The sequence below is a fragment of the Rhea americana genome, unplaced genomic scaffold (genome assembly GCF_003343005.1).
Source record: "Rhea americana isolate MKP2758 unplaced genomic scaffold, rheAme1 scaffold_250, whole genome shotgun sequence".
NCBI lineage: Eukaryota > Metazoa > Chordata > Aves > Rheiformes > Rheidae > Rhea > Rhea americana.
In genome coordinates, this window is record NW_028186369.1 from 680,971 (window position 1) to 694,415 (window position 13,445).

General features: G+C 47.1%; 1 protein-coding gene across 6 annotated transcripts in view; it reads right to left on the reverse strand.

Moving 5' to 3' along the window:
• LOC146594720 (ankyrin repeat and fibronectin type-III domain-containing protein 1-like) overlaps window positions 1–13,445 on the reverse strand; it is a 302,120-nt gene that overhangs the window by 215,883 nt on the left and 72,792 nt on the right. For all 6 annotated transcript variants that reach the window (XM_085307013.1, XM_085307012.1, XM_085307010.1 and 3 more), the window contains one exon: window positions 1,336–1,529. In XM_085307013.1, coding sequence (XP_085163139.1) covers window positions 1,336–1,529 — 194 coding nt within the window. The remainder of the gene's footprint in view (window positions 1–1,335; window positions 1,530–13,445) is intronic.

The following is a 13,445-nucleotide window of genomic DNA, read 5'->3' on the forward strand; positions in this document are numbered from 1 at the left end:
AATCATGCTGTTTGGGGACTGAGGAGACCCTGGTGGCTCTCAGAACATCATGAGCTGTCTTCAAGACCAAGCAATGGAGTTACCTGCAATTACCTAAAAAGGTAATCTCACAAATATCCCAGTCCCAACATTAAGTCTCCTTTGCATCCACAGGAATCAGCTACACATGCTTTCCCACAAGTCTTCCTACGGACACCCCCGCTCCAAGACCTGCTCTTACAATTTGAGGGGCTAAAAGGGAAAATATGGGTTCCTACACACACTGGACAGGACTCAGTAGGGTGAAGCAGCACACCAAGGAGCATTGCTGTGAGAAGATCAGCCTTGATATGCTCAGCAGGACAGACTCAGCAATGTGTATTCCGAGTTTCTCTCCACACACAGGAGAATTAGTAGTATCAGAAAACAAAATGCAGAATGCAGAGCRTTAAATTTAATACAGGGTTTGGACAGCTCTTCCACTGGATAGCTTGCAGCAATCTGACAGTGATGGTTTTAGTTAAACAAAAAAAAAAAATCAAAGTGTGCTGGTCATAGGGAGCTGTTTTATGAGAGTTTTGTTTAGCGCTGGATTGTCAGCCCTGGCTAGAGAGCCTTATCATTGTTTCAGTATTTATCATTTTCCCCATCATTGTTATGGCCCCAGTGTGATTCTGCTGGCACCAAAACACTGAAATCTGGTCAGCAACTTTTTTGCCAGTAACTTTGTCCAGAGCAGCTCACCCAACCCTATTAGTATCTCAACAGGATCAGCACAACAGTAGAAGAATACAATAAAAATCTCCAGTTTACAAAAACGCCAGTGTACACTACCAGGCTGGGGAACATTTGCTACAACAAACCATCACCACAGCCAGGACCATTGGAAGAGCAGGGCTCTGCCACTTCTCTGTCACTGCTCCCGATGAAGACCAGCAAAGAGTACCCTGAAACCATTTTATGCCATTAAAAAGTGGCTGATGCTTTTGTGGAGGCCCCAAAGCCATGGAGGCAGCAACATGAGGTCAGTGGGCAGTATGTGAGGTCAGGATTTAAGAGATCACCTAAAGGCAAAAGGCTCTGGTCATCACCTCAATGAGTCAAGTTGCTCTCAGGAGTTGGGTCAGCTTTCTGATTAATGAAAGATGGGAAGGTGTAAGTAAAGGGCTGAAAGAAAGGCTGCGAGAGGGACAACCCAAATCGCATAAAGAATAGCTTGCTTTGAAGTAAGATAAATTCTATGATAATTTTTGGTTATGCTGTGCCTCTGGAGAATTTCAGCAAGGATTTGTTAAGATTTAGAAGGTCCCCAGACCAGAACTGTAAAAAACTTTGCCCCAATACTGTGACACTCACCAGAAGAAGGCACCGTGCACCCTTTCCGGCAGTCAGATAGCGAGTGTTTCTTGTAGGGCTTCTGCTCCGGCATGTCCTCCCTGTATGCCTTGGGGTCCAGAAGGGGAAGCCTGCTCAGGACTGGGGACTGCGGGATGCTGGGCAGCGTCCGGGACTTTCCCAGGAGTGGTCTCTGCAGCTTTCTGTCCAATGATCTGGGAGAGAGAGGGAAAAAAAAAAAAAAAAAAAGACAGGATATATCCATTTAAGTAGGTAAAATTACTTTCCTGAAGGCAGGTAATTTCTCCGCAGGACACTTCTGTGACACAGTAGACTGTATTGTCACTAGGCTGATAGGATACAGCTGAACTCCATCCTTGGTTTGCAAAGCTGCTGCTGTTTCAGCAAAGCCTTCTCCTTTTACCAGAGTATTTTAATTAGGATTTTCATCTTGTTTTACATAATCAGCATAGACAACACAACACACATTTCAACACCTTCAGCCTACCCCAACTTAAAATTTAAGGATAAACCTGAATTAAATAAACACATGAGCCAGAGAGTTCAAGACTGAAAAGGATATGAATTGCTGCTAATAGAGCAAACCTCCTCTCTTGAGTCTAGTCAGAGACATTCTAACACTTTTTTTGGTGGAAACTCTAGGAACTAGAGACACACATGGGGAATGTCTAGGCAGGGTGGACACACACTGCCGAGAGATGCACTGTAAATGTCATGCGCTGCATAAAACATGTGTTCAAGGTTGCAGCTTGGTCAAAACTCAATCAAGTCCAACCATGGGGTTCAAAAGCTGCAGCGATGACCAGCACACCTCCCCGAGATGCTCACAGTGTGGTTTGTTTTCCTTTACAACCCATACTAAACCACATCTCAAGAAGGGCAAAGGAGTGGATTGCTTTAATTGTTCTTCCCTTGCAGCGCCCCACTTGCTGGCTTCATTCTGCATAATCCCTCAAGGATCAAACATCAAGTGGGATGACGCTTCCCTTGGCTACACCACTGCTGCAGCTCTTCGACTAGAAGCAGCAGGATCGCTCTGTCCTCAGGAACATAGGCTGGGAGTTGTCTCAGGGCTTTTCAGCCCTGTCCCCCACTGCCACGTGTTTTTGTTGCAGAACCCACACCTTCAACTGATTGAGCTCCTCCAGCAAAACTGCGAGGGGGCTATGCAGAAGGCCCTCCCTGCAAAAGGCTGCTTTCATGTCTTTGGATGGTGCAAAAATCTCATGAATTGAATTTTGGAGGGAAATTTGAAGAACTCATTTATACTTATCTGTTCTTGAGCCAATATTAACCCTCAGCTTAAATAATTTTCCCTCTCTAGTGTTTACTCCCATGATTAATTTTCATTATACAGCAGTCATATCCCCTTTTGGCCTTCATTCTTCTAGACTGATTAAGCCAAACTGCACGGGCAGTGCTGTGCCACGGCGCGATCTGCATGCGCTGCGGGGTTTCCTCCTCTTTCGGCTTCTTCCCTCCAAGCATCTCCCAGTTTTTCTCGGGAAGTCTCTGCTTGTCAGCTCCTAAACCAGTGACCTCACGCTTTATATTTTATCCTATTTCCACTCAGACTGTCCGCGGAGTCATGCAGGGAGAGCCTGCGCTGCAAAAGCCACTGGCCCTCAGAGGCTGCCTGTCACTACTAAGTTTATTATGATCGTTTTTCTTTCACTTTACAAATGCGACAGCAACCGCTGATTTATGTTGACATCTGATGCAGTTTATGGGCAAGCAGAGACGCAAAGGCCCCTGGAGAGCTACAGATCTGCGCAACGACGTCCTGCAGGATGTTAAAACTACCAGATGCACAGCAATGTCATACACTGTGTTCGGTCAGAGGGGCAGGATCCATGGACACCAGAAAGCTGGGTAACCCATCCCTTCACCCAGACCTTAACACACAGCTCTATAGAGAGGGGTTGGGGAACTCAGTTTAGGTTTAGAAGGAGGGAGTATTGGTTGGATTCACCCTTAAGTCCCAGGAAATGCTGATCTGTCCCCCAAACCAGTCAGCCAGGCCTTCTCTCTCAAGAGGGGAGCTGGCATCGGCTGCAGGGACAGCATTGCCGGTGGCCATGGACAGTCATAGCTGGAGCTGTGCAGGGCCCTGGTGTGCCAGCAGCTCCCACAGCATTCCCTGCATTTAACTTGCATCAACAGGAAAACAAACTACACGAGAAGATACAAAAACAGAATTAGCATCCTGGGTTGTTTCTATTTTAGTAGAATCTTAAGCGCCTCTCAGTGTAACAGGTTTTCTTGGCACCAGACCAAAGAGACACAACTTAGCATATTGCTTTGCTGCATAAATGAGTCCTAGGCTCTATCAGAGTTCAAACCATTCCTTTTTTTCTTGCATGTAAATCTCAGTACTTTTGAATGCACCTGCGTACAGTTCTGAGCTGAACTGCAGAACAGCATTAGCCTTTTAAACGCTAGCATTACTTTGTGCCTGCAGTGTCACTCATACACATCACATTAGGAAATAAAAACTATGTCAGCAATTAGCTGAAATCTAAATTTTAGTTCTCCAAAAAACTTCAGCTCTGGGTTTTTACAGTCCCTTCTACAATTCCATAGGCCTCACCAATAATTGTCAATTAGGACCTGGCACCAGGAAGTCACGTTGCATCTACGTATGCTTCCTAAACAGGCTCCAAAGCCAGGCAGTATCAAGGATGCCACATCTCATTAGTACAGATCCCTGACGGGAGCGTAGAGCGCAATTAGAGAAGCCACAATGAACGCTGTTACAGCCGATAAACAGCTGCTGTTTGGCAGTTTGGTAGAAGGGAGAGCACATAATCAAGGGCTGACAAGGGTGGAAAAATCCTTCTGGCTGCATGCAGAAACTCAGTCACGAGCCCCGTGACAGCTCTATCTCTCCCAGCCAGCAGCCAAATGGAGAAACGAGAGAAAAGAGTCACCAGGGCGAGTTTGCCTGCCACCACTTCAGAGGCCAGCCGTAGGACGGCACGTAGAGATGCAGAAGTAGTTCAGCCGCTTAGAGAAGGGGATTGAAGTCCTCTTCATTTCCGCTCCCAAAGAAAGCATGCGTGCCTAGATCCAATGAGGAAAACTGTCCCATGAGCCCAACTTTCCAAAGCCATTCTGTATAAGAGGGATAGGGTAAACAAACAAACAAACAGAAGTGAAATCATGCATTTCTGGTCTCTAGGGTTGCAAAAGCACTCTCTGGAACCTCAGTTTCCAGTCTAGGTCCAAGCATGGCACAGTGCTCTAGCATGCACTGCAGCCAGAGCCTGCCAACGTGCTGGAGCACCGTGCAGAGCCGGAGGACACAGAGGTGCTGCTTCCTCCGTTTCGATGGACAGCAAGCGAACTAACAAATAAGCCACACTGACATCCCTTCCAAAAGCACTGCATTCTTCCCCAAAAGCCTGTCTCCCCCATTTATTTCAGTGCAGAAGCTGCTTTGCAATCCCTTCTCCAGAGAACTCTTCCCAGTCCGATCAAAGTGCTTATTTTAGTCTAATTTTGAAAGCGAAAAGACAGGGCCTCCCCATTACCCAGGGGAAGGAAGGAGGGATCAGCACGTTGGCTACAGCAGAAATGCAGGAAAACAACAAAAATATGGCAAACAGGAGGGAAAAATAACCTCACACCCATTACTCACTCAAACCAAGAGGGATTCCAAGAAATCTCATTGATTTACGAGTTCCCAGTGAACTCTAAGTGTTAGGACCTCTTCCAAAATCTCCCAGAAAGGCCTAAAGAAAATGAACCTCTGAAGAACCCCAGTTCCTGGGAATGGGGAGGGAAGCCTTCTCCACGCCATGCTCTGAATCTCTGCAGCTTTCAGACAAAAACCAAGGGCACACTGTGCTAATTCTGCTTCTCCCCATCTTCCCAAAGGCAGACTGCTCACAGCAGCGTGAATGGGAGAGAAAGGTTAAAGCAGTGAGCTGGTTAGCACCAGCCTGGGACTGAATAAGGAGAGAGGGGGAGAGCTTTCGTACTGAAAGGGAGCACTACTTTGAGACCTTCCGAGCTCGTGTCTATTCAGAAGTCTATAACACACTGCTCAGCCTGCTTCTCTAAGGAAGTGTAACTTAGAAACCTACCCTTACAAACTCCACAAAGGTTTCAACTGGATCCGGGAAGATTACAGATGCTACAACTCAGGATGAGTCATTCCCTTTCACAAGTCTCTTTTGGAATGAGGTAAGGGCAGATACATCTCAGATTAGGGGAAGAGTGTGAAGGTGGTAGGTACCACCTCCAGAGCACAAACTGGCATGGCATTTTACCAGAAGCAATGTCTACAAAAGAACAAATAGTAACATCCATTCCCCCAAAACAACTTGTCTCCTGACACCTAGCTGGGGCCCCACAAACACTCACACAGCCACAATTATGCAGGATTGTTGGGTATGGGACAGGAGGAAAGGTTTCCCAACAGCTCTGAGCTTCAAGGTGCAAAGCTCATCTTTTATCAGCATCTACCACACTGCATCACTTGACAGCACAGTCTTTCTTGAAGGCCTCCATGTGCTACAGAACAGAGAAACACAAATAACTGTCTGAAGAACATGCAGGGGATACAACCACAGACAAGAAACATCAACAAACTCTTCTACCTTGCCATATATTGATCTTCCAAAGAGAGCGAAGGGCTTGGAGGCTGCGGTGGCAAGGACTTATAACAACACCCACAGCAAAAAGAGCGAAGAGAACACTGTGAAGGGCCACAGTCTGCTGCTTGTGCTGGAAGGAGCAGGGAGAAGAGCAAGCCTATGGACATCCCACCAGATGATACATTAGAAGAAATGGTGTAGACCATTGCAAGCCTTGACTCGAGCATCCTTCAACTTCCTGTGGCCTCTCAATCAATTGCTTCCCCCAAAACACCTTAAGAAGTGGTACCCTCCCACAGAATGCTTGAGACCTCTGACAGTGCTCAGGAAATGCCTCACTTTCTGGAAATGTGTGTGTCCCCTGCTGCAGCTCCAGCACAAATGCCTTCCCTTCTCTGTTTCACCTAGTCCTTCCTGCCTGAAGGCCATAACCTAGCACCACTGGCAGCAGAGCTCCAGGGTAAAGCAACATGCCCAATGGCACCCTGACCTAGCTGTTCCTCTCCCACCAGCTGGCTTACTGTGTCCATGGCTTCATTCATAAGCTCTCCGCACTGCTCCATCAACCACCAACCCAGCACGGCCTTCAAAATGAAGTCGCAGTGACACAGAGTCTCTCTAGAAGTGAATGGCACAACTGCAGCTTGATCCACCACAAAAGCTACCTTCTTCATCCCCTCCTTCTTCAGGCCAACTTCCTGAAGCCAAAAGCAAGGTACAGCAGCACTTCTACCTCTACGATCCCGCATAGCACCCATCTGACCATGCATCATTCACGGCACTCTGGTGTGCTCAGCACTGTACAGAGCACAAAGACTCTGCTCTGCAGAAGCTATATGCCATGAGAGATGCAAGCAAAAACAGTGATCTGTGTTATGGTATCCTTCATCCCTGTCTATACAACAGCAGGAAAAAGAAAACATCTAACTGTATCCGGTTACTGTGTAGGAGCTTCACAGGAAAAGGAAATCTTGGGAAGAGATCTGAAGCAGAAGAGGATACGAGGTTGGTGCCTTGGGACTGGGAAGCTGTTTGCACACGGAAACACAGGCACAGAACAGAGAGCACCAGCCATAGCAGCCTCCAGGATGCAAGTCAACATGGGCCAAAACATAAACCAGCTGCGGAGCCTCACCGAAGGCAAGCAGTGAGGTTTAAGGGGCTCACACAGCAGCAGGTAAGCCTATCGAAGGATTTTGAGAGGAAGCAATACAGCCAGGTAAAATACATGCTGGCCTTGAAAAATAAAGTCCAAGGAATTAGGAACATAGTCTTTGTGAGACACCAGCACATTTTTAGAATCGCCTTAATTAGCAATAGTTGCTAACTAAGCCCTGTTGTAACAAACCCCTGTATTATTGGTACTTTTCCAATATAAATTGCAAAGACAGAGAATCACTGAGAAATCCTACCTTCACATTCAAAAACAACCCAAAAACCAAAGACCATAAAAAAGACTCTTTTTCCACTGACCAAAATGCTGATTAGAGCTAACTATCCACCAGTCAATGCAGAAGCCACAAAGCAGTATCAGTTCTCATCTCAAAAGAACTAGCCACAAGACTGCTACAATTAGCCACTTCCTTGCAACAGGATCCCAAGTCATCTAGAGCCTAAAAGGCAAAACTGTCCCACCTTAAAGCCAGTACAGCAAAGCCATCTATCCCTAAGGACACACTTTTTCAGCAGAAATGAGGAGTAACTGACTCAAATAAACAAGGTAACTAATATAACAGGGAAGAGTAAGCAGCACTACATGGGACAGATGACATGAGAAAGTTGGAAAACCATCTCCTGCTGTGAGCCCTGCACACTGTGTCCTTATGGGCAGTCCTCCCTCCTCCACGCTCGCTTTCTTGTCCTGTGGGTTTGCAGGACTTTCCTGCCCTGCACCAAAGCCAGGCAGGTTCCTTTGTCCCCAGGGCAGTCAGCTCTTCTCCATCACCCTGAGGTTTTGCTGTGGCCTCCTCCCTCGATCCCAAGAACGCCCTAGGGAACCAGAGAACTTCAGATGGTCTCCAACAAGGCAGCGTGCAGCAGTCAGGATGAAATCACAGCCGCCTCCTCCCTCACTACCAGCAGCATCACCAAATACGCTGCCATTCGGACATGACCTCGCATCCCCCTGCCGCAGGCTAACACACAGCAAGAGCCATGGACGTCCCTGGGAGAGCAGATCTCCTCCTAGCAAAGATCACACCACCATGCTGAGTTCTTGTTTTAACTATTTGGGACCAGAGGCAGGAGACAACAGCAAGCTCTTCTGCTGCCCATGCAGTACATATTCCATCTCTCCCATGCAGAGAAGTTCAATCATGTGATATTTCTCGCTTCCTGATTCAAATCAAACCTCCCCAAAACTGGCTTCATGTTGTTAAAAGGTAACAGTGGGTTGACAAGTGGAGGAAGAGAGCTGAAAACACAGTATCTTTTATCTGGCTCTGAAATTGTTTCAAAACAAAAACAAACAGCATTCAGCCTGCAGTTCAGAAACACACAAACCTGTGAAGCAATAAAAATACCTTCCCTAAGCTGGTAAATATCATGATTTCAAGCAGATGATTTGCAAAAGTTTCCTTTCCTACCATCTCTTCTTGAAGTACCTTTCTCCAGCAGGGACCATCATCCAAATGCAGAACAAAATGCCACCTTGCATTAGGAAACTAACTGCATTTTCATTAAGAAGGGTGATAAGGGCTTCATGGACCTCCAGAAGATGCAGTAGAGAAGGTCACACATCCCACATGCCAGGAAAGATCAGAAGGACCTTGACAAAACATTTCTGAAGCAGTATTTGGAGAACCATAGCATACCACTCAGCACCCTCCTCCAAGCTCAACTATGCCACAGGACTCAGGCCTGCTTGCTGTTCCCCATCCCAGCATACTGAACTAGGCTTTGGAGATATGCCAGGTAAACCTGATTTACCAAATTCCCATAAAAAGGTCCAGAAGTTTGTTTGTTTGTTTGTTTTTTGTCATAGTAGTTGCTTGCCAAGCCTTGGTCCAGCAAATGCTGCCTCCTGGGCCTCTCTTCTGGCTCAGGAGACTTGAGAGGGGCTGCTTGCCACCTGGGCTGATATAAAGCCAAAATAATGCATTTGGCCCTATGCAGAGGGATGTACTGCAGAGAGGGGAATCGCAGCAGTCCTCAAAATGGGGCTGCTCCACTGTTAGCTGGCCAGCTGCTGATCAACGCACTCCCAGGCAGGCAAGATCCAAATCTCATCTCTGTTCAGGAAGGTTTGCACAAGGACCAAGGCAGCATGGAGCAACTGGCTGCATATGTGGGGTCAGGATGGGGACAGGGAGAAGGGTTAACATGCAGCAGCACCAAGGGTGGTTCCCAAGTAACCATCCAGCCCATGCAAGAAACCTCAGTCTCAGCAAAACACTGTCTCAATCCACCTTCTCTTCCAGGGAAACATACTGCATCTCCTTTCAGCAAGCTCTTCCTCTCAGGTCATATCAAGACCTGAGCTTGTCCAGATGTCAAACCTGAGAGCAAKTGACAAATCAAGACATCAGTCTTCATCTGGCTAAATAAAACGCCATCAGCATGGCTCACCCAGGGGTCCTCATGTTGGAGAGGGACAAATGATGTATAGCTGTGGCTCCCACTGCTCCTACCTTAGGAAAAAGCAGAGTCATGGGGAACTGGGGAGATACAGCAGCCTGCTTCATGCCCAAGCTCGTGGTGCTCATGGTGGTGGTGGGCACTGCTTTCCAAATCTGACCCCCCCCCCCCCAGAAAGTGAGGTACCACCAAACTGGGGCACTTCTTCCCACAGAGCTGCCCCCTGCAACAGGGCACAGAGAACATGCAGGAATCAGCCCCTGGCTTGAAATTGCTCTCAAGAGAAAGGACTAACCTTCAAAGAATTGCGCACATGCGAGTAGGTACCTGTAAGGCCCCAAAGGCTTGCACTCATGCTCTATAGCGTGGTCCTGAAGTGCCAGCTGATCAAAGCTTCTCCTGGAAGGGCTCCTGGAAGGGAGGTCAGGTGTGTAACACCTGATAACTGCTGACACCTACAGCTTCTCACCCCACCAGGTATTCATTCAGTGAGAACGGCCTATTTCTACAAACTTTGTGGGCACTTATACCTGCCCCCTCTCCCCTGATGCCCAACAATTTTTGCTTAAATTGGTCAACAGGCATAAACACTCTTGGGGGTCCCAGTCCCTCTCACACACTTTTTCTGGGAAATAAGGCAAAAAGTAATTTTATGCATTTCACTTTGACATTTCTGAAACTAAGCACTTTGGTTGTGTTTTGAAACAGCACTTCCATGTTGACATTTGCTTACAGATTTTGAAAGAGTTAAAAAGGGAAAATGAAATAATTTGCTTGGAGTCAGACAAAACTGTTCATTTACCCAGAATATTTTGATGTCTTTCTTCCTTAAAGACACCATTTTTCTCAGCTCAAGTTCAGGCAGTGAACCAAGTGCTCAATTACTTGCAGAGCTAATGCCCGAGTACAGCTTTCTTTAGGTCACGCTCACCCTCACTGCTTCCCAGGTGACCCGCTCAGGGTCACCCTGCTCCTTGACTAGATTCACTCTGTCTCTGTAAATACTTCAGCTCTAATAGCCACAAGATTCTTCCTTGCCATGTCTCACGATGGAGAGAAGCCCTGTTGCACCTTGTTGCACATCTGCAAAGATGACCTGCACTTCATTAACAGAGGAAGACAAAATGTCCTATATTTGTAGGGCAAGAAGCAGCCACGAGGCTTTCAGAAGTGTTTAGAACAGAAGGCAAGGCTTGGTGATGGGAACCTGTATTTTGTAGCTGTAGTTTGTTAAGGCTGGATAACGCTACTGGACCAGATAGGAAACACTCTCCTGTGTGGGTAAAGAGTTTCCATTCAGAAACATGTCAGCAAGACCTGTTCCTGTGGCTACCCCAGGGGGCTTCAGCCACACAGTGCTTCTTTCATTTCCACCCATGCAGCCACCTATGGGAGTCAGGTTCCCACTCTGAGCTGCTCCCCTCACTAACTATATCAAACTCCTAGAAGATTAGGAAACAGTTGTATTACATGAACTAGGATCCTAATTCAAGGTAGATACCATGTYCTCTCCTGGCACCCTGCTAATCTCCCTTCACCTCCTTCAGCCTCACTCCCTCTGCCCAGACAACACACAAACATAAATACAGTTTTAGCAATTCTAGGCATGGAAAGGGCTTGCATGCCCACGGCAGAAGATCAACACTGTACTCCATGATGCAGCTCTGAGCAGGACATAAACCAGACTCCTGCACCAGCCTTACTGCTGCAGCATCTTGCTGTGCTGCAGAGGCCTCATGTAGCACCCAAACCTTCCTTCCCCCAAGGCAACACTGACATTTCAGCTTGCGTATTGGTCTTTCTCCCTCTGTCATTTTAAAAAGGACTTTGCTAGTGATAAAAAGGAGACCAAACCACCCTGGATTTGTTCACATGCCCCCCACAACCTGCATTCACTGGCTTTCCCAGACCTCAGCATTTCTGGACAGCACTGGACAACAAAGCACCTTGGCTGATTTTCAGGGGCYCAGGGCCAGGAGACACAGATGAAGGAGGGAATAAAAGGTGTACATCCATAAGTTTGTTAGACACATACATTCTCCTAGCCCACTTTCTTTGAACAGTGCACAAAAATACTAGAGGTGCTRATTCCTGCCCTATTGTAGAAAGAAATCGCCACAGCTCTGATCTCTGGGTTGCCAAAGACAGGGCTACCAGGTTGTTTCCTGATCCTACCTTGTTTTGCAGCCTGTAATTTAAGGCTCCTTGGCACTTTGCTGTCTGAATCCTCTTAGAAAAGCCTTGTGCTCAGCAAATTCTCACCTCCTCCTGCCCATGCTTTCCTTTAGTCCTGTCACCAAAGTGTCAGAAAGGCAGCAACCACCTGCAGGTCCCACAGCCTTTGGCACACACACAGGAAGCAGCCCCACACACAGCTGACCAAGACTTGGGGTGGAGGTACCACCTTTGGGTCCCATACTCCCTCCTCTTTAAGGGAACAAAAGCATGTAGCCCAAAGCATGTATTTTGTCAGCTGAATGCTTTTGCAGCTCTCTGGGTTTTGCTCCKGTGTACAAAAGACAACCTCAGGTAAGGATGCCTTAGGCACACGTGGTGTGAATGACCAGCTGAGACTGTCGGAGTGCAGCGAGGACCAGCTGCTCCCTTGGGACGGGGAGCCGGGAGCCAAGGGGGGAAACCTGGACAGGATCCAGTCCAAAATACCCGAGCAAAAGAGCAGGGCAGGCCCAGAGATGGTGGCCACGTTCAACCGAGAGTCCAGACTGTCAGGTAAGTTCATGATGATGAGGCAGGTCCGAGATCAAGAGGGAAGAGCATCTCCAGCACCTGTGGGCCCTCCTCTCACCACGACAGTGCACAGGCTCACAAATTCATCAGGCAGGAAAGCAACTTGAATAACTTGTATTTAATAAATAATTGCTACTTTCCACAGCAGCCCTAGCTTCACTTTTCCCAATGACAGCATGGCCAAACTCCTCATCCCATTTTGAGTCTCATGAYACATGGGTGACTTCCGTATTGCTTCAAACTCCTGGCATCAAGCTGAGATATTGCTGCYTGTCATAAACACAACAAAGATGCGTCAAAGATGATCTCTAAATGCTCCAACACAGAAAGCACAAAGACCCCTGAGACATCCATTGGAGATGCTTGAGTTTTTTTAAGCCCACAATTTCTGCACTGTGACTAATATTTTTCCAGCACCTGAGGTTAATCATGCTGAACCCTGGCAAAAATAATTATTTCATGTTTCAGTCCAAAAAAATATATACATAAAAAAATAAACACGATTTTTGTTGCTGTTTTAAAACCTCCTGGGCATCACAGTGCAGCTGCGTCTTCCATATGAAACCTTTTGTTTGTTTTTCATTTTCTTTTGCAGCATCAAAACATCAGCTAGGACAGGTGGCAGGTTACCACCATGATTAGATGGCCAGCAGTCTGGTTCAACGAGACAGTTTTAATGCTCCCAAGGCATTACAGTAAAGCCCCCCCAAAGTGGTTTTAATGAAGGAGTAATCAATATCCTGACAAGCAGGAAGCAGCACCCTTTTGCAAGGGCAGGCATCCCTGTGACAGCCACTCACTGCATATGCTTGTCTCTACTCTCCTGGGCTAGATTGGGAGGTTAATGGATTTCATCTGTCTTAAAATAGAAAAAGAAAGAGCAAGGAGCAAACAGATCCAAAATCACAGGAACTAAATCCAACCCCTGGTCTACCTACTAGAGTGTTTTGATCAACGCTCCAGTTACCAGAGCATGGAGGCAAGGCAAAAGCGGTCAAATACTTGCTTCCTTCCTAACAGACTCACATCTTAACCTCAGGYGACCTCAAGGCCACTCTGCACATCACCACCAGCACAAAAAGCAAGAAACTTGTCTTCTATGATGGCTTTGTGCTGAATGGGTCTCTACAGTTGCCTCCACTTCACRTCTAGTTTCAGCCAGAGGGGACCATCTCACCTTGGGGC